The 22406-nt window shown below is 41.9% G+C and overlaps 1 protein-coding gene across 1 annotated transcript in view; it reads left to right on the top strand.

Moving 5' to 3' along the window:
• FBN2 (fibrillin 2) overlaps positions 1 to 11463 on the top strand; it is a 264006-nt gene extending 252543 nt beyond the window's left edge. The window contains exons 62-65 of the mRNA XM_037138205.2: positions 1975 to 2094; positions 6438 to 6669; positions 8704 to 8875; positions 10745 to 11463. Of these exons, the coding sequence (XP_036994100.2) occupies positions 1975 to 2094; positions 6438 to 6669; positions 8704 to 8875; positions 10745 to 11119 (899 nt within the window). The 3' untranslated portion in view covers positions 11120 to 11463. The remainder of the gene's footprint in view (positions 1 to 1974; positions 2095 to 6437; positions 6670 to 8703; positions 8876 to 10744) is intronic.
• Positions 11464 to 22406: the final 10943 nt, after the last annotated feature.

Here is a 22406-nt window from a genome sequence, read left to right as displayed (position 1 = left end):
TAAAGAATTAAAACTCAGAAATTCAGAAATTAATTTTTGTTCACAAGTTTTCATATATTATTTGGGGGGGCAGAGGAAAACTATGATATGATGAAACAGAAATTTGGGGAGTATGAATTGGCTTTTAAGGTAACTGAACAGTTTACTCAGTTACTGATCTAAAAATGTATTGAACTGAAAAAGAATTCTATACCTAATGTGGTTTACAGTAATGCATGAGTATGCCAAGGAAAAAAAGACTTTTGTTGTATCGTACCTAAATGTGTACAAGTTAAGTGTAAGAAAAAGAACCAATGATCATGGAGAACTGGAGAAAGTCCCCAAAGCACTGGGAAAACACAGATGGCTATTTCATGTTATGTGGCCTGGGACTCCCGAGTCCCTCTCTTTTCTACAGTGGGCATTCTTCCAGGCTCCCTTTAGTGGGTACTGCCTACGAAGTCCGAAGGAATGTTTCCAGTGGCAATAAAGTAAAAATCTGCGTATGATTCTTCAGTATTTCCATCGTAAGACAAATGTATTAGGATTGATATCTTTTACAAAATACCTATACCACAGATTGTGAGACTAGATACAACATCTTTATATTTTATGTAATACTGCAATGTATGTTTCATTGATTTTAGTCACCCTTACAAGATTATGAATTGTAGAAATATATTCAAAGATAATCTGTTTTTAAGGTAATCTTTGTGCCCTGACCCATGCGGCTCAGTTGGTGGGGGGTCATCCCACAAAGCAACAGGTCACCAGTCTGCTTCCCAGTCAGGGCACAAGCCTGGGTTGCAGGTTCAGTCCCCTGCTGGAGCACATGCAAGAGGCATGTGATCGAGGTTTTTCCCTCACATCAAAGTTTCTCTTTCTCTCTTTCTCCCTCCCTTCCTTTCTCTCTAAAAACAAACAAATAAAATCTTTTAAAAAAATTGTAGGGCTTCTATATGTATCTAATTTTCCACCAAGAAAAATTATTTTAAAATTTTCTATTTTAATATTTTATATTTGAAGTCCTTGAGACTTTGAAAGTGTCCTGCAGATGCAGCTGCTTACCACGTGCAAGTTCAGCTTGTGACTCTCCACATAAGACACCATTTATTAATTATCCATATAAATTTGTTACATGCACATCAGACATGCCAGTTTCATTCCTTATGAATAGATCTCAAAGCCTCAATTGTCATTCCAAAAGTGTATGCACATATGAACAAAGAAATTATCCCATATGTGTAACAATACCACAGCATGTCTAAAAATAACATTCAAATACTTAAAACTTGCCTCTAATTAATCTTGAATGGTAATTTAAAAAATTGTGTGCACAACAGTTACACTTTTTAGGTAATCTCTCTAGTGATTGTATCTTCCTGAAAAAGAGGATTACATGTCAGTTGCTTTTCAATCTACTAGAATATGTAATGCAAATGCAAATGTTTATATCACTGATTAAGTCAGACCATATGCAAGTGGATCCATCCAAAATGCACAGCATTTGCGGCAGCTGTGGTCGACTTGCTGAAATTAAGATGTTATTTAGAGCATTGGCATGGCATGGTCTGGTGAATAGTATAGGAATGAAATCTTATCTCAGAAGCGTTCTTTGTGCCACAACTGACTACTAACCATGTGACTTGGAAAAATCACAGCCTCTCTGAGTGTCTTGTTTGTTTGTTTCCCTGATAATAGTTTTCCCAGGCTGTGTTGGGAGTATATTTAAGAATAGTAGAGCCCTGGCTGGCGTAGCTCGGTGGATTGAGCACTGCCCCAGGAACCAAAGGGTTGCTGTTCAATTCACAGTCAGGGCACATGCCTGGGTTGCAGGCCAGTTCCCAGCAGGGGACACACGAGAGGCAACCATACATTGATATTTCTCTCCCTCTCTCCTTCCCTTCCCCTCTAAAGATAAATAAATAAAATCTTTTTTTAAAAAAGAATAGCAGAAAAAGGCTACATAAAGATCTTGCTGGCTTGTTTTTGCAGACGTGGATGAATGTGATGGAAACCATAGGTGCCAACATGGCTGCCAGAACATCCTAGGAGGCTACAGGTGTGGTTGCCCTCAAGGGTATATCCAGCATTACCAGTGGAATCAGTGTGTTGGTGAGCACTCATTTCCTACGTGGCATATGCTTTTCTCACGTGAAGTATCGTAAGTGAAATGAAAAAATAATAAAGGTTAACATTTCAGTCTAGACTTCGAATCCTAAAACTCTGAAAACAGCGCTTAGGAGTGGTGCATGGGGGTCCATTACCTTAGTCTCTATACTTGTATATCTTTGAAAATACCCACAATGAGAAATACGGTTTTAAGTACCTGAAAGGTAACTCAGGCAGAGCATTTATAATTTTAACTTTCTGCTGGATGTAATTTTAAGTTTCTGAAGATGGTGGTAAGAATCATCATTTTCACTTGCCAAGGTCAGGGGCATTTTATCAGTGATTTAATATTTCTAGATTTGGGATTGAAGGCTTACTTATTGATCTCCCTCATACAAATCTGAAGGAATTCAGATCAACTTAGTGAGAACCGTCCATCTGAGCTGTGCAGTCACACAGATATAATGAAGGAGCTGAGGTATTTGATGGTACAAACAGTACCTAGTCACACCAGATCCTGTTAAAAATTCCAGACAGGCACTGTGCTCTGTTTCTTGGATTGATGATAGTCAAGGAAATTCTCTTTTTAAGGAGCAGATGATCAAAGAGAATACGACTCTATTTGAGAACCCAGCCAGTAACCTGATTTTTTGGTCCCTTTTGAATGCACTTCGTGGACATAACCATCCAATCCATTGTGACATTAGATGCTGGTGTAACCAAGCAGAAAGGAGAACAGTGGTCCTGCAGAGAAATGGCAGGGTGCTTCCTGCTTCTGTTGTGATTTCAGTTGCCTCACATGAACTTCAAATCTACTGCATAAATTAATCAGATTTTATCCTGTATGGTCCTTTCACAAGAAATTTCAAATGACAGTTTGGTGAATTGAGAAAGAAAACACAAGATAAATTTCAAAGGAGGAAACCAACTCTGGAAGTTAGGACTATTCTATGCCCATGTGCCAGGTCGAAGACAGGTGCTTTGCCACACCACGAATGCATACTCTTGGGGGGAAATGCAAAAACTATTCATGATCAAGAGCTTAAGGACAGAGTTTTAAAGGATTATCAAAGTGATGGGTTAGACTGCCAGTCAAAATAATTTTTTAAGTTTAATTTCTCTCTTCACTAAAAAAAAAAATGTTGCAAAAGTCCTATTCCCTGATTTCTTGATTCATAAACCAAGGCAAGTTGTAGGTGCACTGTTCAGAATATAGAGAACAGTAGTTCTTTAGATAGCTAGTAAAATAGTGCAAAACTATTTTATTATATTGTGTTGTTTATAAAACATGACACACAATACTTTAGTAAGTAAAATGGACTTCTTAGTTAATTCTATGGAACTGAATGGAAGAGAATGATCCTCTAATATGTCACATGTCAAGTAACATATAATTTTTTAAGGTAATCATAAGTAGAATAGGAATATGTATAGAGTATCAACTCAATTTCTAAGTTTTTAAGTTTCCTGAAGTTTCTGTCTGTAAATATGTAAGGCAAAAATAGCCACAGGGGCTTTTACTAAATCTGGTCTGACTTAAAATCAAGACCTTTGTGGGGTCCTTGGAGTGGGCACCTCAGCAAGGCAGGCCCCCAGGGCATCTCACACTGGCGAACAGCCAGAGACCAGTGTGCCTTCTCATCGGGAGGGACCCTGTGGACAGAAGGATAGACGGTTTCAAAGGTGAGTTCAAAACTCAAGACATATAAGCAGACATCCCCAGCTGTACGCATTTGTTTGTAAGCTTGCTCTGCCAGAATGGGCACCCCTCAGCATCAGATCCTTGAGTAAGATACGGCAGAGATTTATTTGAAAGATTGTAGATTTTTCTGTGCAGGGTTGAAAAACCCTGTTCGTCTCTAATAAAATTTCTGACTTCCCGCCTCAAATCCACATAACACACTTGGAATTTTAACTCAAATATATAGCAGGAATAGAATTAAACAACCCATCAGGAACTAATAAAAGCAACAAGTTAGGGGGAAAAAAAACAAGAATTATGACAAAATGCAAATCAAAAGGCACACATCATTTTAATTTGTCCCTTTGTGTGTCAGTGTCCTCGGTCATTCAGACTGAGGGGAGACACGGACCAGGATCCCAGACGGACAGGGCTGGGCCTCCCAGTGAAGGCACAAAGCGTCAGCCAGTCGGTCAGATCATTTCAGTGCCGTCAGACTGCGAACCTACACTGTTGGCCGCACTACTTCCGTTTCAGGAAAATGACGGTTCTTCAACAAGTGCTCGTATTGAAAAAAGCTTTTAATTCAAATGAATACTTTAAGAAGTTTCCAGCCAGTTGCCACAGAACATTTATCACATTCTGGTGCATAGGTTACACAGATGTAGGTAGCATTCTCAAATATTTGCAAGCATTATAATTATTCAAAATTGAAAATAAATGAATAGTCACATTTCTATATGAGAAAAAATTGCATTAATATATAAAGCTTAAAGTTATTTAGTATTAGTAATTTCCAGTTGCTTCTATGGCCTTTGAAAATAATTCAAACATAGCTTGGTGAGGCTTGAGTCAGTTCAAAGAATGTCTCACACAGGAACATATTGTAACAGCCAGATTACATAAGTCTATAAAATTATACTATGATGTACCTTTTTAGCATATAAACATGAAGTATATCATGGTGCTTCCAAAAATATTACATGTTTTAAGATTTTTTCTCACTGGTATGTTAAAATGAAATGTATTCATTAATTGGTTTTGCCTGGTAAGTTTTCTACTTAACACAATGTCTATTACTATTTTCATAGAAGGATCATTTTGTGAAATTAGAATTTAAGTTCTGTGTTAGAGAAATGGTGCATATAAATGTCATATTTAATTGTAAAAGCAGGTGAGCCTTTGGGGTAGAATTTCAAGTCTTCTGTCGATAGAAATAAAATAGCAGTTATATTTGTCATAGGTAGCTTAGTTATTAGAAATTTACATATATATACTTTCTCCCCATGAAATGAAGGCTAAGAATTTGCACATATTAGATAATCCTAGCAGGTTTTATATCCAGTGATTAAGAATTCCACATTTGGCAGTCTATAGTTTAATTCTGAAACTATAATCACGATACAAAAATGCGCCTAATAACATCTACCCTTTTGGTAACCTCTGTGCTGTACTTAGTGGAGTTTAATTTCCTGTCTGAGAGGCCTCTTCACTGAGACGCCATCTGCATCTTCCATAACCATCCGAGCCGCGGCCGCTCCGCACTTCGCTCTCGCTGCCGGGTCCCGGGCGCACACACCTGCCGGCAAACAGGCTCATTTCCAGACATGGCCTGACACAGACACTTGTCGTATATTAAGTACACAGACACACTGCTCCACTGGAGTCACAGGCATGTGAAAGAGTCTCCCACGGAACGGGAGTGACGTGTGTCCAGGGTGAGAGTTGAATTTATCGTAAACCCCAAGGGAGTCAGGCCACATGCTGCATGCCATCCAGACAGTTAAGGGCAAAGCTGGAATCTCCAGATTTAAAAGCACAATTGGCTTTTGACCTTGTAAAAATGATAAATACAACTGTAGGAATAACCTATAATTATCCTGCTGTCAGATGCTTATGAAGTATAGTGCTACCCGTTAAACTAGTACGGCCCGTGTCAGCTGATGGCTGGCTGCGAACCTTCTCAGAAGACTCGGTCTGTACCTAATGGGCCCTCGAGCTGCTAAAAGTTGATTGTTGGTTCAATAGACCCAAATAAGTGATGTTTGTTTCAGTTATTTTCATTTAGAGTATTAAGATTTTTATATATTTTCTCCATATACAGTATAATGAAGGCTTTGGGGATTGCTGGGAGAATGGAAACAAATCCAAATGTAGGTGTCGGCTTTTTAAAACTGAGATATAATTCACATACTATAAAAACTCACCTTTTTAAAGTGTGCGGTTGAAAGGTTTCTGGTGTGTCCTCACTAGAGTGTGCAGCCAGCACGGCCCGCACATGTTCAGCAGCCCCAAAGCGATCTCCAGCCCCATCCGCTCCCCCAGCCTCTGGTAACCTGCCGTCTCTGTGACTCTGTGGGAGGGAACAGGCTGTTGAGTAACCGTCAGCTGAGAGAACAGAAGAGTGGTTCAGCAGGCAAACTGCAAATACCTGTCCCAAAGGGCCGCCAGCGTATTCATAAACAGCACAGACAGTATATAAAAGTGCTGGGCAAGGTTTTTTACAGGCAAAATTTAGGAGGATTTGTTGGGCTTTGTCATTTTCTTTATGTTTTACTTTCATATGCTTTGTAAATCAGCCACGGCACTGAACGTTTTTTAAATCATAGGGACTGTGAGGCACGGGCTCTTCCCCTTGTAAAGAGTTTCTCACTTTGTGTCCCAGACGAGAACGAGTGCTCCAACCCCAGCGCCTGCGGCTCCGCGTCCTGCTACAACACCCTGGGCAGTTACAAGTGCGCCTGCCCCTCAGGGTTCTCCTTCGACCAGTTCTCCAGCGCCTGTCATGACGTGAACGAGTGCTCGTCCTCCAAGAACCCCTGCAATTACGGCTGCTCCAACACGGAAGGGGGCTACCTCTGCGGCTGCCCGCCGGGGTACTACAGAGTGGGACAGGGGTAAGCCACCAGCCGTCCACTCACAGGAACGCGCAGGGCGTGGTCTAACTCGGCCTTCCCTCCCTGAGTTCAGGCTGCCTGGTGGCCTGGCCCTGCAGGGAAGTGAATGGTGATTAGAAGCCCAAGAGACAGCAGCGTCAATCACTTAGGGTTCGGGAGGGAGAAACACCAAGAAGGCACTAGGATCATATCCATATCACAGGATTACTTCCTCTGTGGTATGCATAGGACTTGAACTTGCACACAAGTATCACCTCTTGCCCCACATAAAGGCCTACAATGATTCCATCAGATCCCTCAAGGCCAGAGAGTAACAGATATTTTAAAATGCAGTTCATGTATTGCCATGGACACCTGGGTTGTGAGGTACAACCGGAAATGGCTTCTCCCCAGGTTTTTCTATGAATTTTGGCAGCACCTGCCCAGTGGCTCCAGAGGAAGGAGTTTGTCCCTCTCTTTGCTCATCTGGCCTTACTTTATCACACAGAGAAGAACTGCCTCGTCGCGTGGCACCACTCAGCACAGGGTTGGGGTCGGGGCTGGCTCCGCAGGGCTGCGTTTCCTCCTGCTAATCACATTTCCCCAGGGCAGCCTCGCAGGCCCCTGTCGACTGGGGCTGAGGTGCTGTCCACCTGCACCCTCCCATCAAGGCAGCCTGTGCTCGCAGCACGAAGGTGGGCGTGTAGGAGTCGGTCAGGATCCTCTTCCTCAGAAAGGAGCGCGTGAGGCAGGCACTGTGGGGATGGACCAACCTGTCCACCACTGCTACATGATACTGCTGGGAACAGAAGGCTCTGCCTGGACGCGGGTCATTCAGAGCCAAAGCACTGACTCTTTCACTGACCCAAACGGGAGTTCCGAAATCTCAGTCCCTACAGCAGAGAGCTTTGTTGTGAGCAACAGAACTTCTCTTCGCATTCTCTTGGCAGTGAATACTCTGCTTCTGCTTTCCCCCCATTAACTACACTCAAGTGCTTTGGTCCCTTTAGCATTAAAAATTGGGGACTCCTCAGAAGGAAATAAAAACAGTAATCTGAAAGCTTGTATGTACTCCTATGCTCATTGCGGCATTATTTATAATAGCCAAGATATGGAAACAACCTAGGTGTCCACTGATAGATGAATGGATAAAGAAGATGTGGTACATAATGCAGTGGAATATTACGCAGCACTAAAGAAGACTGAGCTCTGGCTGGGTGGCTCAGTTGCTTGGAGCATTGCCTCATATACCACAAGATTGTGGATTTGATCCCAGGTCAGGGCACGTAACTAGATTACAGGTTCAATCATTGGGGTGTATATGGGAAGAAAGCAGTTGTTTCTCTCTCTTTCCCTCTCCCCTTCTCTGTCCCCCACTTCTCCTTTTAGGCAAGGATTAAAAGAAAGCAATGTTGCCATTTGCAACATGGCAATTATGTTAAGTGAACCTAAAGGGTATTATGTTAAGTGAAATAAGTCAGAGAGAGAAAGACAAATACTGTCTTTTCACTTAAATGTGAAATCGAAAACAAGAAAGCAAGCAAACAAAACAAAACAAAAACAGACTCAGGGAAATAGAGACCAAAGGATGGTTGCAGATGGGAGGGAGATGGGGGACTGGTGAAAAAGGTGAAGGGGAATATAATCAATAGTATTGTAATAAGTTTGTATGGTGACAGATGATTACTAGAATTAGTAGGGTGATCACATTGTAAGGAATAAAGATGACATCATTATATTGTATACCTGAGACTAATATAACTAATATAATATTGTATTCCAATTATACTTAAATGTTAAAAGTGTATTAGTAGAAAATAAAACTGGGGAAGCCTAGAGCTCGCTTGCATGATTTTGTCTTTCAGAATAAGAGAAACCTCATGTATGAAGGTGTTGAAGAAAAGAGTTACAGAGACTGTTAGGTTTTTATGTTTGTGAGCTTAGAGTTTGCTTTGTTGGTGTCCTATTTCTGAAAGATCTTTTCTCTACCACCAGAAAACTGTGGTCAAAGTTCGTGGTAAAATCTAACTCCACCTTGCTTCTTGTTGCACACAGCCACTGTGTCTCTGGGATGGGATTTAACAAAGGGCAGTACCTGCCCCTGGATGCCGAAGTGGATGAGGAGAACGCCCTGTCCCCAGAAGCCTGCTACGAGTGCAAAATCAACGGCTACTCCAAGAAAGACGGCAGACAGAAGAGAAGTGTCCCAGAGCTGGAAATCCCTGCTGTGAGTAAACCTCACTTTGTTTTGTCCCAAGATTGTATCCATGTGGAATCATGCGTATTCTGCAGCTAACCTTTACGCAGGTTCCAGGTTTGGGGAAGTAGAACTGTCCTGAAATGCAACGGCTGCATGGATGGACACAACGTGGCAGAGGCAAGTCAGGGACAGTGAGTGGGTTATCAGCTCAGAACACAAGGATGGGGGGGAAAGACTTTGGATTCACAGTTTCAGATAATGTGTTTTATTTGTGGATTTATGCCAAAGGCAGTAGGATGTCCACCTAGGAAACAGCTGTTTTTTAAATAATTCAAAAAAATTATTATGAATTCATCCAATTGTTTTATCTATCTGCGGTAAACTAGGCTGATTTTCTTTTTCAGTAGGTTGGTCAGCTAAGTTTCATAGTCTGTGACATTTATAGGTTAAATGTTCCTCTTATAAAAATATTATTTCCAAATAACTTGAATTTTTAAAGGAACTGAAGATCTGAATCGCCTGCTGCTGGCGTTTCTTGGTCGTAAATGGCCGGTAGCAGAGAGGTTAAAGGGGTGGGCTGCAGACTGCCTGGCTTTGAATATGTTCCCTGCCCCCCCCTTGTCCCCACTGGTCGCCGATGTTACATGGGGCACGTCTGCCTAACCTCTCTCTACCTCGACTTTTTTCACCTATAAAATGGGAATAAAAATCCCTACTGCTGAAGGGTGATGGGAGCATTAAATGAGTTGATACTGTGAAGGGCCTGGACACTCGTTCAGTGAATATCACTGAGTAACAACAGCTGGAGGTGTGGAGGATTTTCCCAAAGAGCAGGGATAGCACCAACCTCTTCAGTTAATGTCACTGAGAAATTCCTCCACCAAAGACCACAGCCAACTGGCTGTGTGAATTGTGCAACTTGCTTCGAAAAGTTTCCTGGGCCTCAGAAACTTTATCTGTAAAATGAGATTTTTCTAGCCAAAAAGGTCTGTGGTTTTATTTTATAATAATAACTAGGCCAATGCTACATTTACCTTAAGTAGACTAAGGTACCTAACTGATTTAAATCTAACAGTCGTGATGTTCATCAAACACCCCAAACTACAAACACAGAAATTCTGTCTGGGAAGTCCATTGCGGTTCTTGGGGTACGAGTCTATTGAACACTGATGGGCACTTCTGGGCCACCGTAGCCAAGCTCTTACTTAGATGCCCAAAGCACTGGTGTTTTTGTTTTGTTTGCTAGCTTTGCCTGTCTTACTGAAGTAGCCTTCCTAAACCCATCCCTTTGAGACTTGGTGTATCTGGTCCCTGCCCCACTGGCTTTTTTACAGAAGCTGGTTCAGACCCGAGCACTAAGGTCTCTGCGGGTCCCTCCCTCTGCACTAATGGCTCTTAGCAAACACGCTCCCACATGCCGCTTGTGGTTTGTAGGCCTCGCAAATCAGGCCAGGCCTTCCAAGTGCAGATTCCTCTGGGGACCGGCCCTGCTGCTGCTGGATAACAGCTGAACTTCTTTTGACTACAGCAAAAAAAAAAGGCTTGCAATTATTTTCTAAGTTGTCTTTTTTTATTACTAATGAGCATGGTATCTCATAAATTCATTGAAAAGAAAACTTGAAATGTGAATGCTGTCTGTAAGCTCAGCCCTGTGACGTTACCTGGTTATGGTTAAGTCCAAGAGATTTGCCAGACAGACGCTGTGGCGTTGGCTTTCTCTCACAGCTGACTGGAAGGCACAGCCACCTCCCGCACACACTGAACCCTTGCGGAAAGTGCAGAAAGAGGGAGCAATAGGTTGTCACTGTGGCTGCAGCCCCAGCAGCTGGTCCCTTTGGAGTCCTCGCCTTGTGCTGCTAGAAGCTCTTCCCACATCGTTTCCTGCTTTTTCTCCAGGTTGAACAGGTCAGCCTGGACAGTGTCGACATGGACAGCCCCATGAGAATGAAGTTCAACCTCTCTGGCCTTGGCTCTAAGGAGCACATCCTGGAACTCATGCCTGCCATCGAGCCCCTCAACAACCACGTCCGCTACGTCATCTCCCAAGGGAATGATGACGGCATCTTCCGCATCCACCAAAGGAACGGGCTCAGCTACTTGCACACAGCCAAGAGGAAGCTGGTGCCTGGCACGTACACACTGGAAATCACGAGCATCCCTCTCTACAAGAAGAAGGAGCTTAAGAAACTGGAAGATAGCAATGAGGACGACTACCTCCTAGGGGAACTCGGGGAGGCTCTCAGAATGAGGCTGCAGATTCAACTCTATTAACACAGATGGTTCCAGGCTCAAATCTGCGCACAACCAGCCTTCAGAAGCCTTTGAAAGTCAATGACTAATTTTAAAGAGGAAAAAAAGACAACTTTTGTTTCTTTCCTCCCTGTCTCAGACTTCAGAATGTTGACCCTCACAGGGAAGGATAATTTAGACTCTGGTGTGGCCAAAGATTTGAGTACAAAAGCAGCCGTGGTTACTGTATTTTTTATATAACTTCACTTTAAAATATATTAAAAAAAAACCCTAAATGTTCAAGAGATCAGCATATGGCACTAAATGCACAAAAATAATGTGAGCTTTTTTTTTTCCTGTTAGCAGTCTGTAACACTTTGGGTATTTTGCTATAGTTGCTAATGAAAAAAAATATAGATGTTTATTTATTTTTAATGCAGTAATATATGGAGAAATGAACAAACTATGTAAACAAAAAGGGAAACTCACTTGTTTTTCTTTAGATTTATAAATTTGAGCTATTTCTTTTAGAGGTGCTTTTTTAAAAATTCAGTAGATTCAAGAGATGTTTCCTTTGGTTTTCTGCCAGTCGTCCAACTGGTACACATCTGATTATTTTAAAGAAAGAAAGCCTCACAGAGCTGAATGGGCAGTATGATCAATAATTGAAAAGACAGAAATGTCATTAGATCCTTTACGAAGGAGATCAAAGCCAGAGCAGCTCATTGTGACGAGACTCCACATCAAGCAGACACACCAGGCGACGAAGATGAAGCACAACACTGTAGCAAAATACCTTGACTGCTTGTGAGACCAGTAGCGTTGCAGGCCAAACCGTACTGTATTTCCTTCTCATAACCTCAAGGAAGCACACGTGCTCCCCACCACACCTCATTCTCACCCAGGGCGTGCTGCGTACTTGTGGTGCTGTAGGCAGCTGAAGAACTGCCGTTCCTTTGGAAAGGAACACCTGGCATTCTGTAGTGTTTGGTGCTGTCTTAGATTAATGGTGCATTTATTATGTTCAAGCTATTTCAGGATTGCCATATGTGCAAACAAATCATGCAGTACAGCCAAGGAATATATGTTGTTGTTTTTTTAAATCCATTTTTTTTTAGAATTTTCATTAATACTGTAGTTATACACCATATGCCTCATTTTATCATAGCCTATTGTGTATGAAAGATGTTTGTACAATGAATTGATGTTTAGTTTGCTTTAGTCATTTAAAAAGATATTGTACCAGAATGTGCTATAATAAGAGTGCGTCCATGTTCTGCTCAACCCAAGACCCTGTCCTGGACCAGTGGCCAGACCTCAGTGTGAAACGGCCAAAGCACACGCAGACCCCGGGGTTCCTCGCACACCTGTGCTGACCAAAGATTAGTAACCAGTTGTATCCAGTTTGCGGTTCTTTTGTTTTGTTTTGTTTTAATAACTAAAAATAAAAAACCTGTAAATTTGTAATCAAGTGTTTGTGAGGAAGAACTTATGGTTTTGGGTCTTGTTTGTTTTTGTTAGGTCTATGTATCAAATATGACACTTTTCTTGCAATAAAGCTTATTTTGGGGTAGTTGGCTGGTTGAGAGTGTCATGGGACTGTAACCCCTGCTGTTTCTGTGGGAGGGACTGGGGGCTTTGCTTGACGGGGACCTGTGTGAAAGAAAGTACCAGAAGGAGAACCAGGTACATTTACAGGAGGACAAGGAGATGTTGCCAAATCTGTGCTGCCAAGTGAGCAGCCGTGTTCAACTGACCACCGCAGTTCTTAGGTCATATTCAAGCAGAAGATCGAAGTCATGGCAGGTAGTTGTTCACTTTGGAAGACAGTCTAAGCCTCCTAGGACCCACCTGTGAGGAAGTCCGACGTTCTCTCGGTCTCCTTCCTTCATGAAGGCTTTCCTGAGCTGGAGTTTTTAAGCAAAAGTACACAGCAGATGTAACCCAAGCCAAAGGTATTGTCACCCAAAATAAGCCATAGCTCCCCATGTCTCACAGTTACACACTTTCCTTGGTGGAGAAATGGCTAGGGGTGACAAGTTATTTAATGTGGACTCTCGTCTGATTCACTGTTGAAAACGAGTTCAGAAACGTCTTAAAAGTTAATTTGATACAAGGATTGAGAATTTTTGTGCTTAAATATTTCATCCAGGGAATGAGAAAGGAAATATTATGACTGATCTTAATGCTGTTCCTTGCCAATCAGGAATTTGCTACATGGAGTAAGGAAAGTATGTACTTGCCTAGGGGTGTCCTCTAAACTTAACAAGCGTGTTCAGTGTCAGCTGGCATCTATTTCTGGTGCAGCAGAGTGTGGTAATATGAAATTACCCAGAACAAAATTTCTCTAGCATGGAGCGTTGTACAAAAACTGGCGTAGTTCAGCTTTAATCTGCTTTGGAGGATGGTTGAGAAGCCACACTGTTAGGTGCTTTACACAGAAAAAATAAGCGACCATTCGAGCCTTTGCATAGGAGAGTGTGCTAGAAGAAAATGACTACTTGAAGATGCTTCTTCCCAGAAGAACCTTCTTAGGCACTTCTGGTCCTGTTACTGCAGGTCCCTCACAGTGAGCGCTGACACAGCTGTGATTACGGTAACCTCTGTCTCTCTGGTCATTAACTGCTAATGATACATACCAGGTTGTCATTCCCATTGACTGACAACAGAAATCACCTCGGAAATCACCTCGGCTAAGTTACAGAAAACTGCACAAGGGTAAAGTATGAGGTAAGCCCTGACCTATGACCCAAATCTACGAGGTACATGTGGTAAGTATTGATAAGCAATAATTTGGTCTTCAGTTGACATGAATTTGCTTTCCACTAGCATTTAGATTTGGAGCTTTTTAAAATTTGATTTTGCTGCTTACTTGTGGTAGATGACAGTTGGTCATGTTTGCACGTGAACATCGAAAATAACTCAGGGTGATATATAAGAATTTTACTCAGTTCAAACATCTGTGCCTTTTCATTATCTAGAAATATCAAGCAGGATCACTCATACAATCTGCCCCTTTAAAATACTCTAAGGTTTTGTTTGTTGTATTTTGTATTCATTGCCTTCTTGATTTGAAGAATAAAATGCTTGGTGTGGAGGTGGGAAATATAACTAAAATTTACAGAACATCTTTATGTTTGTGTCTACAATTGTTTAGGTTCATATCCTTAATGCTTCAAGGGAAATGAATCAATTCATTTATCAAACTGAACCATGAGGAACTGCCAGTTATTTGGCCATATTTGACGTACAAAAGGCAATTTCATGTGGTTCAATTGAATAGTTCAGAAATATTCATGTTTCTCAAGAACAGACTGAAAATCTGAACATTTCCCTTCTCTCTGAAAGAATCAATTCTATTCATGTCTTTCCATGCTGCCTGTGGCCAGTCCTACCCCCAATCTGCAGTCGTTCACAAGAGAACAAACATAATTTATTCAAACAGCTACTTCTTTCAGGCTCCAAAAAGTTTGGAAAAAGTCTACATCACACATCTTTGGGTCCTTGAGGGGATTATTGGAAGCTATTTAAAGATAAAGACAAATCCATTGAGAAAGGAAAGCTGGGAGTGGTAGGGTAGGACTTTAGGAATCTTTAAAGAGACTAGAAAGATGGAGATTAAGTAATGCCCCACGGAAAGTAAGGATGGCAGCCATACTTGTGATCTCAGACAGCCTGAAGTTTCTGGGTTCTTTCTTTCCTTTATCTTTTTTCATCATGATTGCTTTCTCAAATAAATACAAAGCCACAGTTTTCTTACTTAATAAGAAGTATGTGTTTCTAACCCTAATTCTCATTGAAAATCATTTACATGTACAGAGCAGTGGACATCCTGAGATAAAATGTATAGCTTATTAAAAATTCAGCATTTCAACCCCAGAGCAGTGTCACCGTGCAAGTAAGAGACCTTCAGTGGGGACTGGGGCAGGCTCACTGACTCCCCAGTCTGCAGTGCCCTCTGAGTGCCTCTGCACCCACCTGAATGCACGAGTGGGTAGGAGATTTCCAGGGGCCCCAGTGCAATGTGCACAGCACTTTTGGTCACATGGTTCATATGGTCATAGGGTTCAGTTATATCTGAACCCTAGATAGTTGTAAATAAAAGGGGAGAGAAAAATGACTTGAGCCACCATGACGTGATGCCACTTAACAGACCCGTGTTTGAATCCGTCCCCTCGAACAAGGTGCATGAGCTCCCTGAGCCTTGGTTTTGAGCAGATTCAGTGAAATGCAAGAAGCCACGCTGTCAGCATAGGGCCAGCCCAGCACACAAAGCACTGAGTAATTGTCCCTGCTCTTCCCCCTCCCCATCTATCACTATAACCACCAGTAGCAGAACGAGCCTCCACATTCACACAAAGCTCTTCTCTGAGCTTGGCCCTGAACCTGTCCTTCCCTCTGCGGTGTCGGACCACATCCAGACAAACAGCATGCAGGCATATCTCCTGCATGTTCCTGAGCCTACACAATCTCCTTCATGGACAGTAGTTGTGGGCTGCAGCCCTGGATGATCCTGTCAAGGAAACAGCCCTCATACAGAGCCCTCACACCTATAGACCCAGGAAACCAAAGGTGAAGGAGAAGTCAGACACCAGAGAATCCTTTTTGGGATGATTCACTGTCATGGAATGCCAGAGCTAGAAAGGCCTTTAGGAACCTACTCATACTTACCAGTGGGAAACTGGGACTCAGGTTTATGTAAGCCAGCTATTGCACTGCTAGTTTCCACCGAGGTGAGACCCAAGCCCTGGGTGCCCGGCTGTAGTCTGGTGCTCTTCATTTTCTCCACTTCATGCTGAGCCTATTCAAATCTCTTTTAAACCCTGAGGATACAGGCCAGTTCCTATGGTTTTGGCACACACTGAATCCAAAAATGTTTTCCAAGCAGGCTTCAGGCACTGCTTTTGGTTTTGTCTGCCCCACCCTCTGTGTAACTGCTCCCAACTGCCTACAAACCAAAGGTTGTGTGCACACTGGGATGCCAAGACACCGGCTGCCACAGAGAAGTCCCCACCTAAGTCACACACTCCTCTAAAAGCACACTAGCACCTTGACTTTCAAAGGGTTAAATGTTTTATTTAAACCAGACCTTCAAACCTTTAAAAACACATATTTGTTTTACTAAGAATGCTTAGGGAAAGTACACTGGTTGCTTGTCATTTTTTTTCTTTTTCCTGTGAGCTTAAAAAAGATATTACTACTAGATTAAGTTGGCTTACTTTTGAAATAGCCAAGAACCAACAACTCACATTAGTAACCCTGTTACAGCTGCAGATTAAGTGTCAAGATGTAGTATAGACATTTCCCAAAGCAAAACGGGACACTGCTTTACATGAATTTTAGAGCTAACCATAGGGGAAGCCTACATTATAGCCTTACGCAGATGACCACGGCTACATGTGTGAGTCTCACTAATGAAAGGGCTGTGAATGGCCAGTTCCTGAAAAGTGTCAAAAAAACAGCCCTTTAGTCTGCATAAACTGCCTAGGTTTCCACTCCTGGGTTTCTCTTTCCCCCTGCTCTGTGTGACTGCAGCACCCCTATGCTGAGGGGGGCCATTCATGCCGAGGCTGACTATTATTTTGGTACATGAGAAGACTCCCAATCCAAAGATGGACTAAAGATGCTGTTTCTTCTATAGTGTTGTGGATGAGAGAAGAAACCCAATAACTTCTTAGAAGGAGATTATACTGTTCTTACTCCAATTCAAAGAAACAGGGTACCCACATAAGACTGTAAAATGGTATGTGCCTAAGGGCCATGGTGAATATCTCAGACAAATGGCCCAGGTTTTGTCTTGAAAAAAGGAGTGGCCATTGAAATGTAGATTTGTTGGGAGATGAGCTGAACCTCGTACAATGAGGCAGATTTGGACCCAAGGTATCTTGAATCCTGGGAGATAGAATCGCATAAACAAACACTGGGAGTCATAATGTGGATGGCATATTGAAAAACAAGTAGAAGACAGACCAATGGGACTTGAGTGATGGGACCATGAAGAACAAATGATTATGAAGTAGGGTGGGGCTCAAGTGTGAGGAATCCTAAAGTTCAGGCTGAGCCATTTGGACTGTATCCTGTTGTCAATAGCTAGTGAGGGATCATTGGAACACAGATGAGAATTGATGAAGAAAAGAAGACCTAGAATCGAGCCTTGGGAAACCCAAATCTAGAAATAAAATAGAAAGAGCTGTCTGAGTCTATGGCCACACCTCCCTGAATGCACCTGATCCCATCTGATACTGGAAGCTAAGCAGGGACAGGCCTGGTTAGCACTTGGATGGGAGAGAGAGAAAGTGGAGAAGTAGCAGTAGAACCAGCAGACAGGAGTGTCAGGATGCCCAGACAGGACAAATTGGAGAGAAGTATGAGAATGTTTTGCTACCAAAATCAAACCTTCTCCTTTTCTACCCATGTCTACTCACCACACTCCGATTGTCATCTCTTCTTTCACTGCACTCACCCTGTTGCAGTAAGTGACAAAACAAACCATGTGATGACCCTCATGCACATGTAGACCTGAGAGGAAGCACAGCAGAGTGGGTAAAGGGTGGCCTTGGCAGAAAAAGAATTGGGTTTAGATCCTGGCTGCTGATTTCCTGGGTGACATTAGTCATGTTAAGCTTTCTAACTCTCTGTTTGTGGCACATGTGCTTCCCCCGCCCCACTCCCCGGCCCCCATTTCCAACTTGCTTTCCCACTTCTTCTTGTCATAACATAGCAATTTTGCTTTAGGTAACAAACTAGCCACCGTCACATACGGTCATACTAGGACTTCAGGAATCTCTGTTTACCCTCGTTCTCTCCCTGGATTTTGAGTTTTGAACAAAATAATGCAGGAGCAGATACCAGCTCTTGTGGTCAACCAGGAAGCACCCCAGTGAAACTTGATCTGTTCCTGCAACCTTGATCCCAGGGGCTGATCCATTCTATCTTCTTTGTAAGCCTGTTCTTCAATTTTCCCAAAATTCTCTGAGCTACCCTTGCAATCAATTAAATTTATTGTTGGAATAAGTTGTTGCTTGCATTTTAAGAACTCTAATATCTACCCTACTCCTGACATTATGAGGATTAGAAGTATGGCAATATCCAAGCTCTGGACCTAGAATATGGGACATGTAATAGATCAACATCTGCTTTAATGACATCAAGAAGAAAGAACCTGAGTTCTACTCAATCCCATCTCCCGTGCCCTCTGTTACCTACCATGAGTAACTAAGCAGGACAGGGTTACTTAGGATGGGTTCACACTGTTCTCAGGAGCTTTGACACTTGTATTCATTATTTTTTGCATCCTCCCATCTCTCTAGTTTGGGCAAGACGGGATTGGGCAGAGCTGTTCTGGGCTCAATCCCAGGAAGGTAAACCACAGCCAGGCCTCTTTGTTTCCAAAGCACATGCTGGAGAAAGGTGTGGAGAAAGATGGGGTCTGCTTTGCCCAGGAGGAAGTTTTCTACGTTTCACAAAGGACCAAGGAAAACTGCAGTAAGAACCATTCATGATCTCTGAGGATCATGCCCAAAAAGAAGGGTGGAAATAGCACAGCTAAGTATAAGAGAGATAAATCAAATTCTGTAGTTTTATGTCAACCGCTTTAATTAATTACATTTCTTTCCATGCTGTCATCCTTTGCTTTTCCTGCAATATTCTGCTAAACTGTTCCCATGGGCTGATTGAGTACATGCATATGAAGCTCTGTCTAGAATAAATAATTACACAAGACATTTTTGAAAGAATAAATGCATTTGGCTTAACAAAACCAGTTCACATCTTAAGGAGGCAGCTTCTCCAATGCCAGTATGTCAGCAAACCATTCCTCCAGCAACGTGGCAGCTTAATTCTTCACCCTTGTCTCCTTGGCTATACTACACACAAATGGTTTTCGGAATAAGGAAAAAAATGTTTTCCGGTGTCTGTTTTAAATTTGTTTTTATCTACTTTATCTGTCTAACTTTGTCCTTGTATTTGTTTTATAGCAAAAACAAAACAGAGGAAAGATATCAACCATGTCCGTGAAAGTTTATATATCTGTAAGTTGCCTTTTGCTGTTGATAATTAAAACAAAACAAAACAAAAAAACTTCTGTTTTATAGCATAGATCTTGTCCATAAACTACAAACATCCAGTGCCCTCACTTCCTTCAAGTCGCTTTCAAGGGCTGATGAAAGAACGAACAGTCAGTGATGTGTGAGTGTCCCTCCAGGGTCCTCCTAATAGCAGCCATCCCTACTGATTGCCTGGTCCCTCTTCAAAAGAGGAAACTGGGATTATGCTGGGATTGGAGCTCCAGGTGAGCAGTTGTGTCTCCAAGGCCCTGGTCCTGACTCTATCAGCTGCCACCTGACGAGCCCTCAAACAAAGCATGCCTCCTAACATACCACATGGCCGAATAGAAGGCAAGCCCAAGTGCATGGTAGGCTCCCACGATTCCCACTGAGACTATTACAAAGAGAGAGAAAGAGTGACTGTGGGGCCAAATGGAATCTGGCCCCACAGATTTTAAGTTTTAGAAATGGCATAAAATAATGATTTTCCTTTCCATGTACCAATTTAGTCACACACTTATTGAAAAATATTTTCCTATACTCACATTTTACAAACCAATTTTATTTAAATTCCTGGCATGCATCTTTGACCTATGTATGTTCTGCACTTTTTAAATTATTTTAAATCACCGAACGCAGGTTTCAGAGCATGCGCTCTCCAGTTCCACCTAAATAGTTCTGAGATACAGCACTTTTCATGAGGCTATACTTCAAATCTTTCCCTGGCGACAAGGGCTCATATGTGTGGTTTTAGGACAGTGGATTGTTTTCATTCATCCTATGGATGTATATTGAAGATCTTCACAAAGAAATCACTCACAGTAATGCTTTTTAACATCAAAATTAAGAGGCATCTTTGAAAGATGATCTGAAGCTTGCAAATATGATATACGGCAGGAATAATTACCAATCTGTGTTAAGATTTAGCTGCTTAAAACACATACATACACATCTATCATATGACATTTATAATGACCAAAGCTGACATTGATTGAAGTTATGTCATGATATACAACTTCTCCAAGCCTGTACTTTATTCAAAATAGTTATTATTATTTATTTATTCTTATTTATTATGAATAAAGTTAAATACCCCATAAAATATGGACATTTTGTTAAATTGACACATTAAGCAAAACTCTACAATATCTATTTTGCCAAATACAGTATCATAAGCTTCACATTTACATACATTAATAAGTAAGCCAAAACATAGTAATTAAGTGCAATGATCATATGTATTAATAAGTTACCAAAGAAACAATAACTTTATGATTGAAGATTATTAATATTATTTTTAAGAGGGTTTCTTCCCAGCTCAATTTTTTGTCCAATCTGAAAATCTTTGATTTTTTTAAATAACATTTTTAATTTCTGAACACAGAAATGATTTTTTAAATTCACTATAGAAAATTTGGAAAGTAAAAGTTATGATAGCCAAACTAATAGTGCCCACCAAATGTCCACATTCGAATTCCCAGAACCTGTGAATACCTGGCAAAGGAGACTTCGCTGATATGATTAAGGATAAGGACTTAAGATGGAGAAAAGCTGGGGAAATTATCTTGAACAACTGTCCAGATGGGTCTAATGTAACCACTTGAGTCCTGAAGGCAGAGAATATGGTATAAACTGCATTTGTGTCCCCCCAAATGCCTACATTGAAATCCTAATTCTCAATGTGGTAGTATTTGGAAGTAACCCCTTGAAGAGGTGATAAGGTCATGAGAGCGGAGCCTTCATGAATGGGATCAGTGCCCTTTTTATAAAAGAGACCCCAAAGAGCTTCCTTGCCCTCTTCCTCCTTGTGAGGACACAACCAATACAACTGTGTCTGAACCAGGAAGCAGGGTCCCACTGACACTGAGTCTGCTGGCATCTTGATCTTGGACTTCCCAGTCTCCAGAACTGTGACAAATAAAGGTCTGTTTCTAATAAGCCACGCAATCTATGGTATCTTGTTACAGCAACCTGAAGAGACTAAGACAGCCTCTTTCTGGTTGTGATCAGCGAGAGATGTGAAGACAGAAGGATCAGAGAAAAGCACTTTGAAAAGGACTTGACTCATCGCTATTTGCTTTGAAGATGAGTAAAGGAGGCAATATGAGTTTCCTAGGACGGCTGGACAGAATACCACAAACCAGGTGACTTAAAAGAATGAAGATGTACTGTCTCACAGTATTGTCTTCAATGTATTGTCTTCTAGGCTTCTAGAGCCTAGAAGTCTGAAATCAAGGTGTGAGTGGAGTCACGCACCCTCTGGTTTGCCAGAAATCCTGGACATTTTGTAGTCTGCACCTGCAGCACTCAGTCTCTGCCCATCATCACAGATGCTCTCCCCTCCTGTGTTGTCCGTTTGTTTCTTTTCTTCTTATAAGGATGCCAATAACACTGGGTTAAGAGCCCACTCTCCTCCAGTATGACCTCATACCAACTTAAATTTAAATTACCTCTCCAAAGACTACAGTCATGCGTGACTTAATGATGAGAATACATCCTGAGAAACGTGTCGCCGGGTGATGTCATGATGATGCAGACCTCACAGAGTGCATGTACACAAACCAAGATGTTGGAGCCCACTACTGCAGTTGCATGTGCTGTACTTTCCATGGCTGGCTGTGTAGATTTGTTTAAACCAGCATCACCACAAACACCCTGACAGTTGGCTTTTCTTTTTGTAATTCAAGTGCCCTACTTAACCTCTGATTGCTGGATTGCCAAGGCACCCACTTCAAATCCTGCTATCTTTATTTTTTATTGTTGTTTGAGTACAGTTTTCTGCCTTTTCCCCCACCCCTCCTCACCACCCCAGCCCTCTCCACCTCCCTCCCATATCCACCCCCCATTGTTATTGTCCATATGTCTTTTAGAATTGCTCCTGTAAAACCTTTACCCTTTCCCCCCATTATCCCCACCCCTCCCCTCTGGTCACTGTCAGCCTGTTCTCAATTTCAATGTCTTTGGCTATGCTTTGCTTGCTTTTTCATTTTGTTGATTAGGCTCCTGTTAATGATGAGATCATATGGTATTTGTCTTTCACCACCTGGCTTACTTCACTAAGCATAATGCTCTCCTGTTCCATCCATGCTGTCACAAACAGTAGGAGCTCCTTCTTTCTTTCTGCTACGTGGAATTCCATAGTGTAAATGTACCATAGTTTTTTATCCATTCATTTACTGTTGGGCACTTAGGTTGCTTCTAGAGCTTGGCTACTGTAAATCATCCTGCTATGAACATTGGGGTGCATAGGTTCTTTTGAATTGGTGTTTCAGGGTTCTTGGGGT

This window comes from Artibeus jamaicensis, unplaced genomic scaffold (genome assembly GCF_021234435.1).
Source record: "Artibeus jamaicensis isolate MK-2021 breed Jamaican fruit bat unplaced genomic scaffold, CSHL_Jam_final contig_402, whole genome shotgun sequence".
NCBI lineage: Eukaryota > Metazoa > Chordata > Mammalia > Chiroptera > Phyllostomidae > Artibeus > Artibeus jamaicensis.
This window is presented reverse-complemented; position numbering and strand designations above follow the sequence as displayed.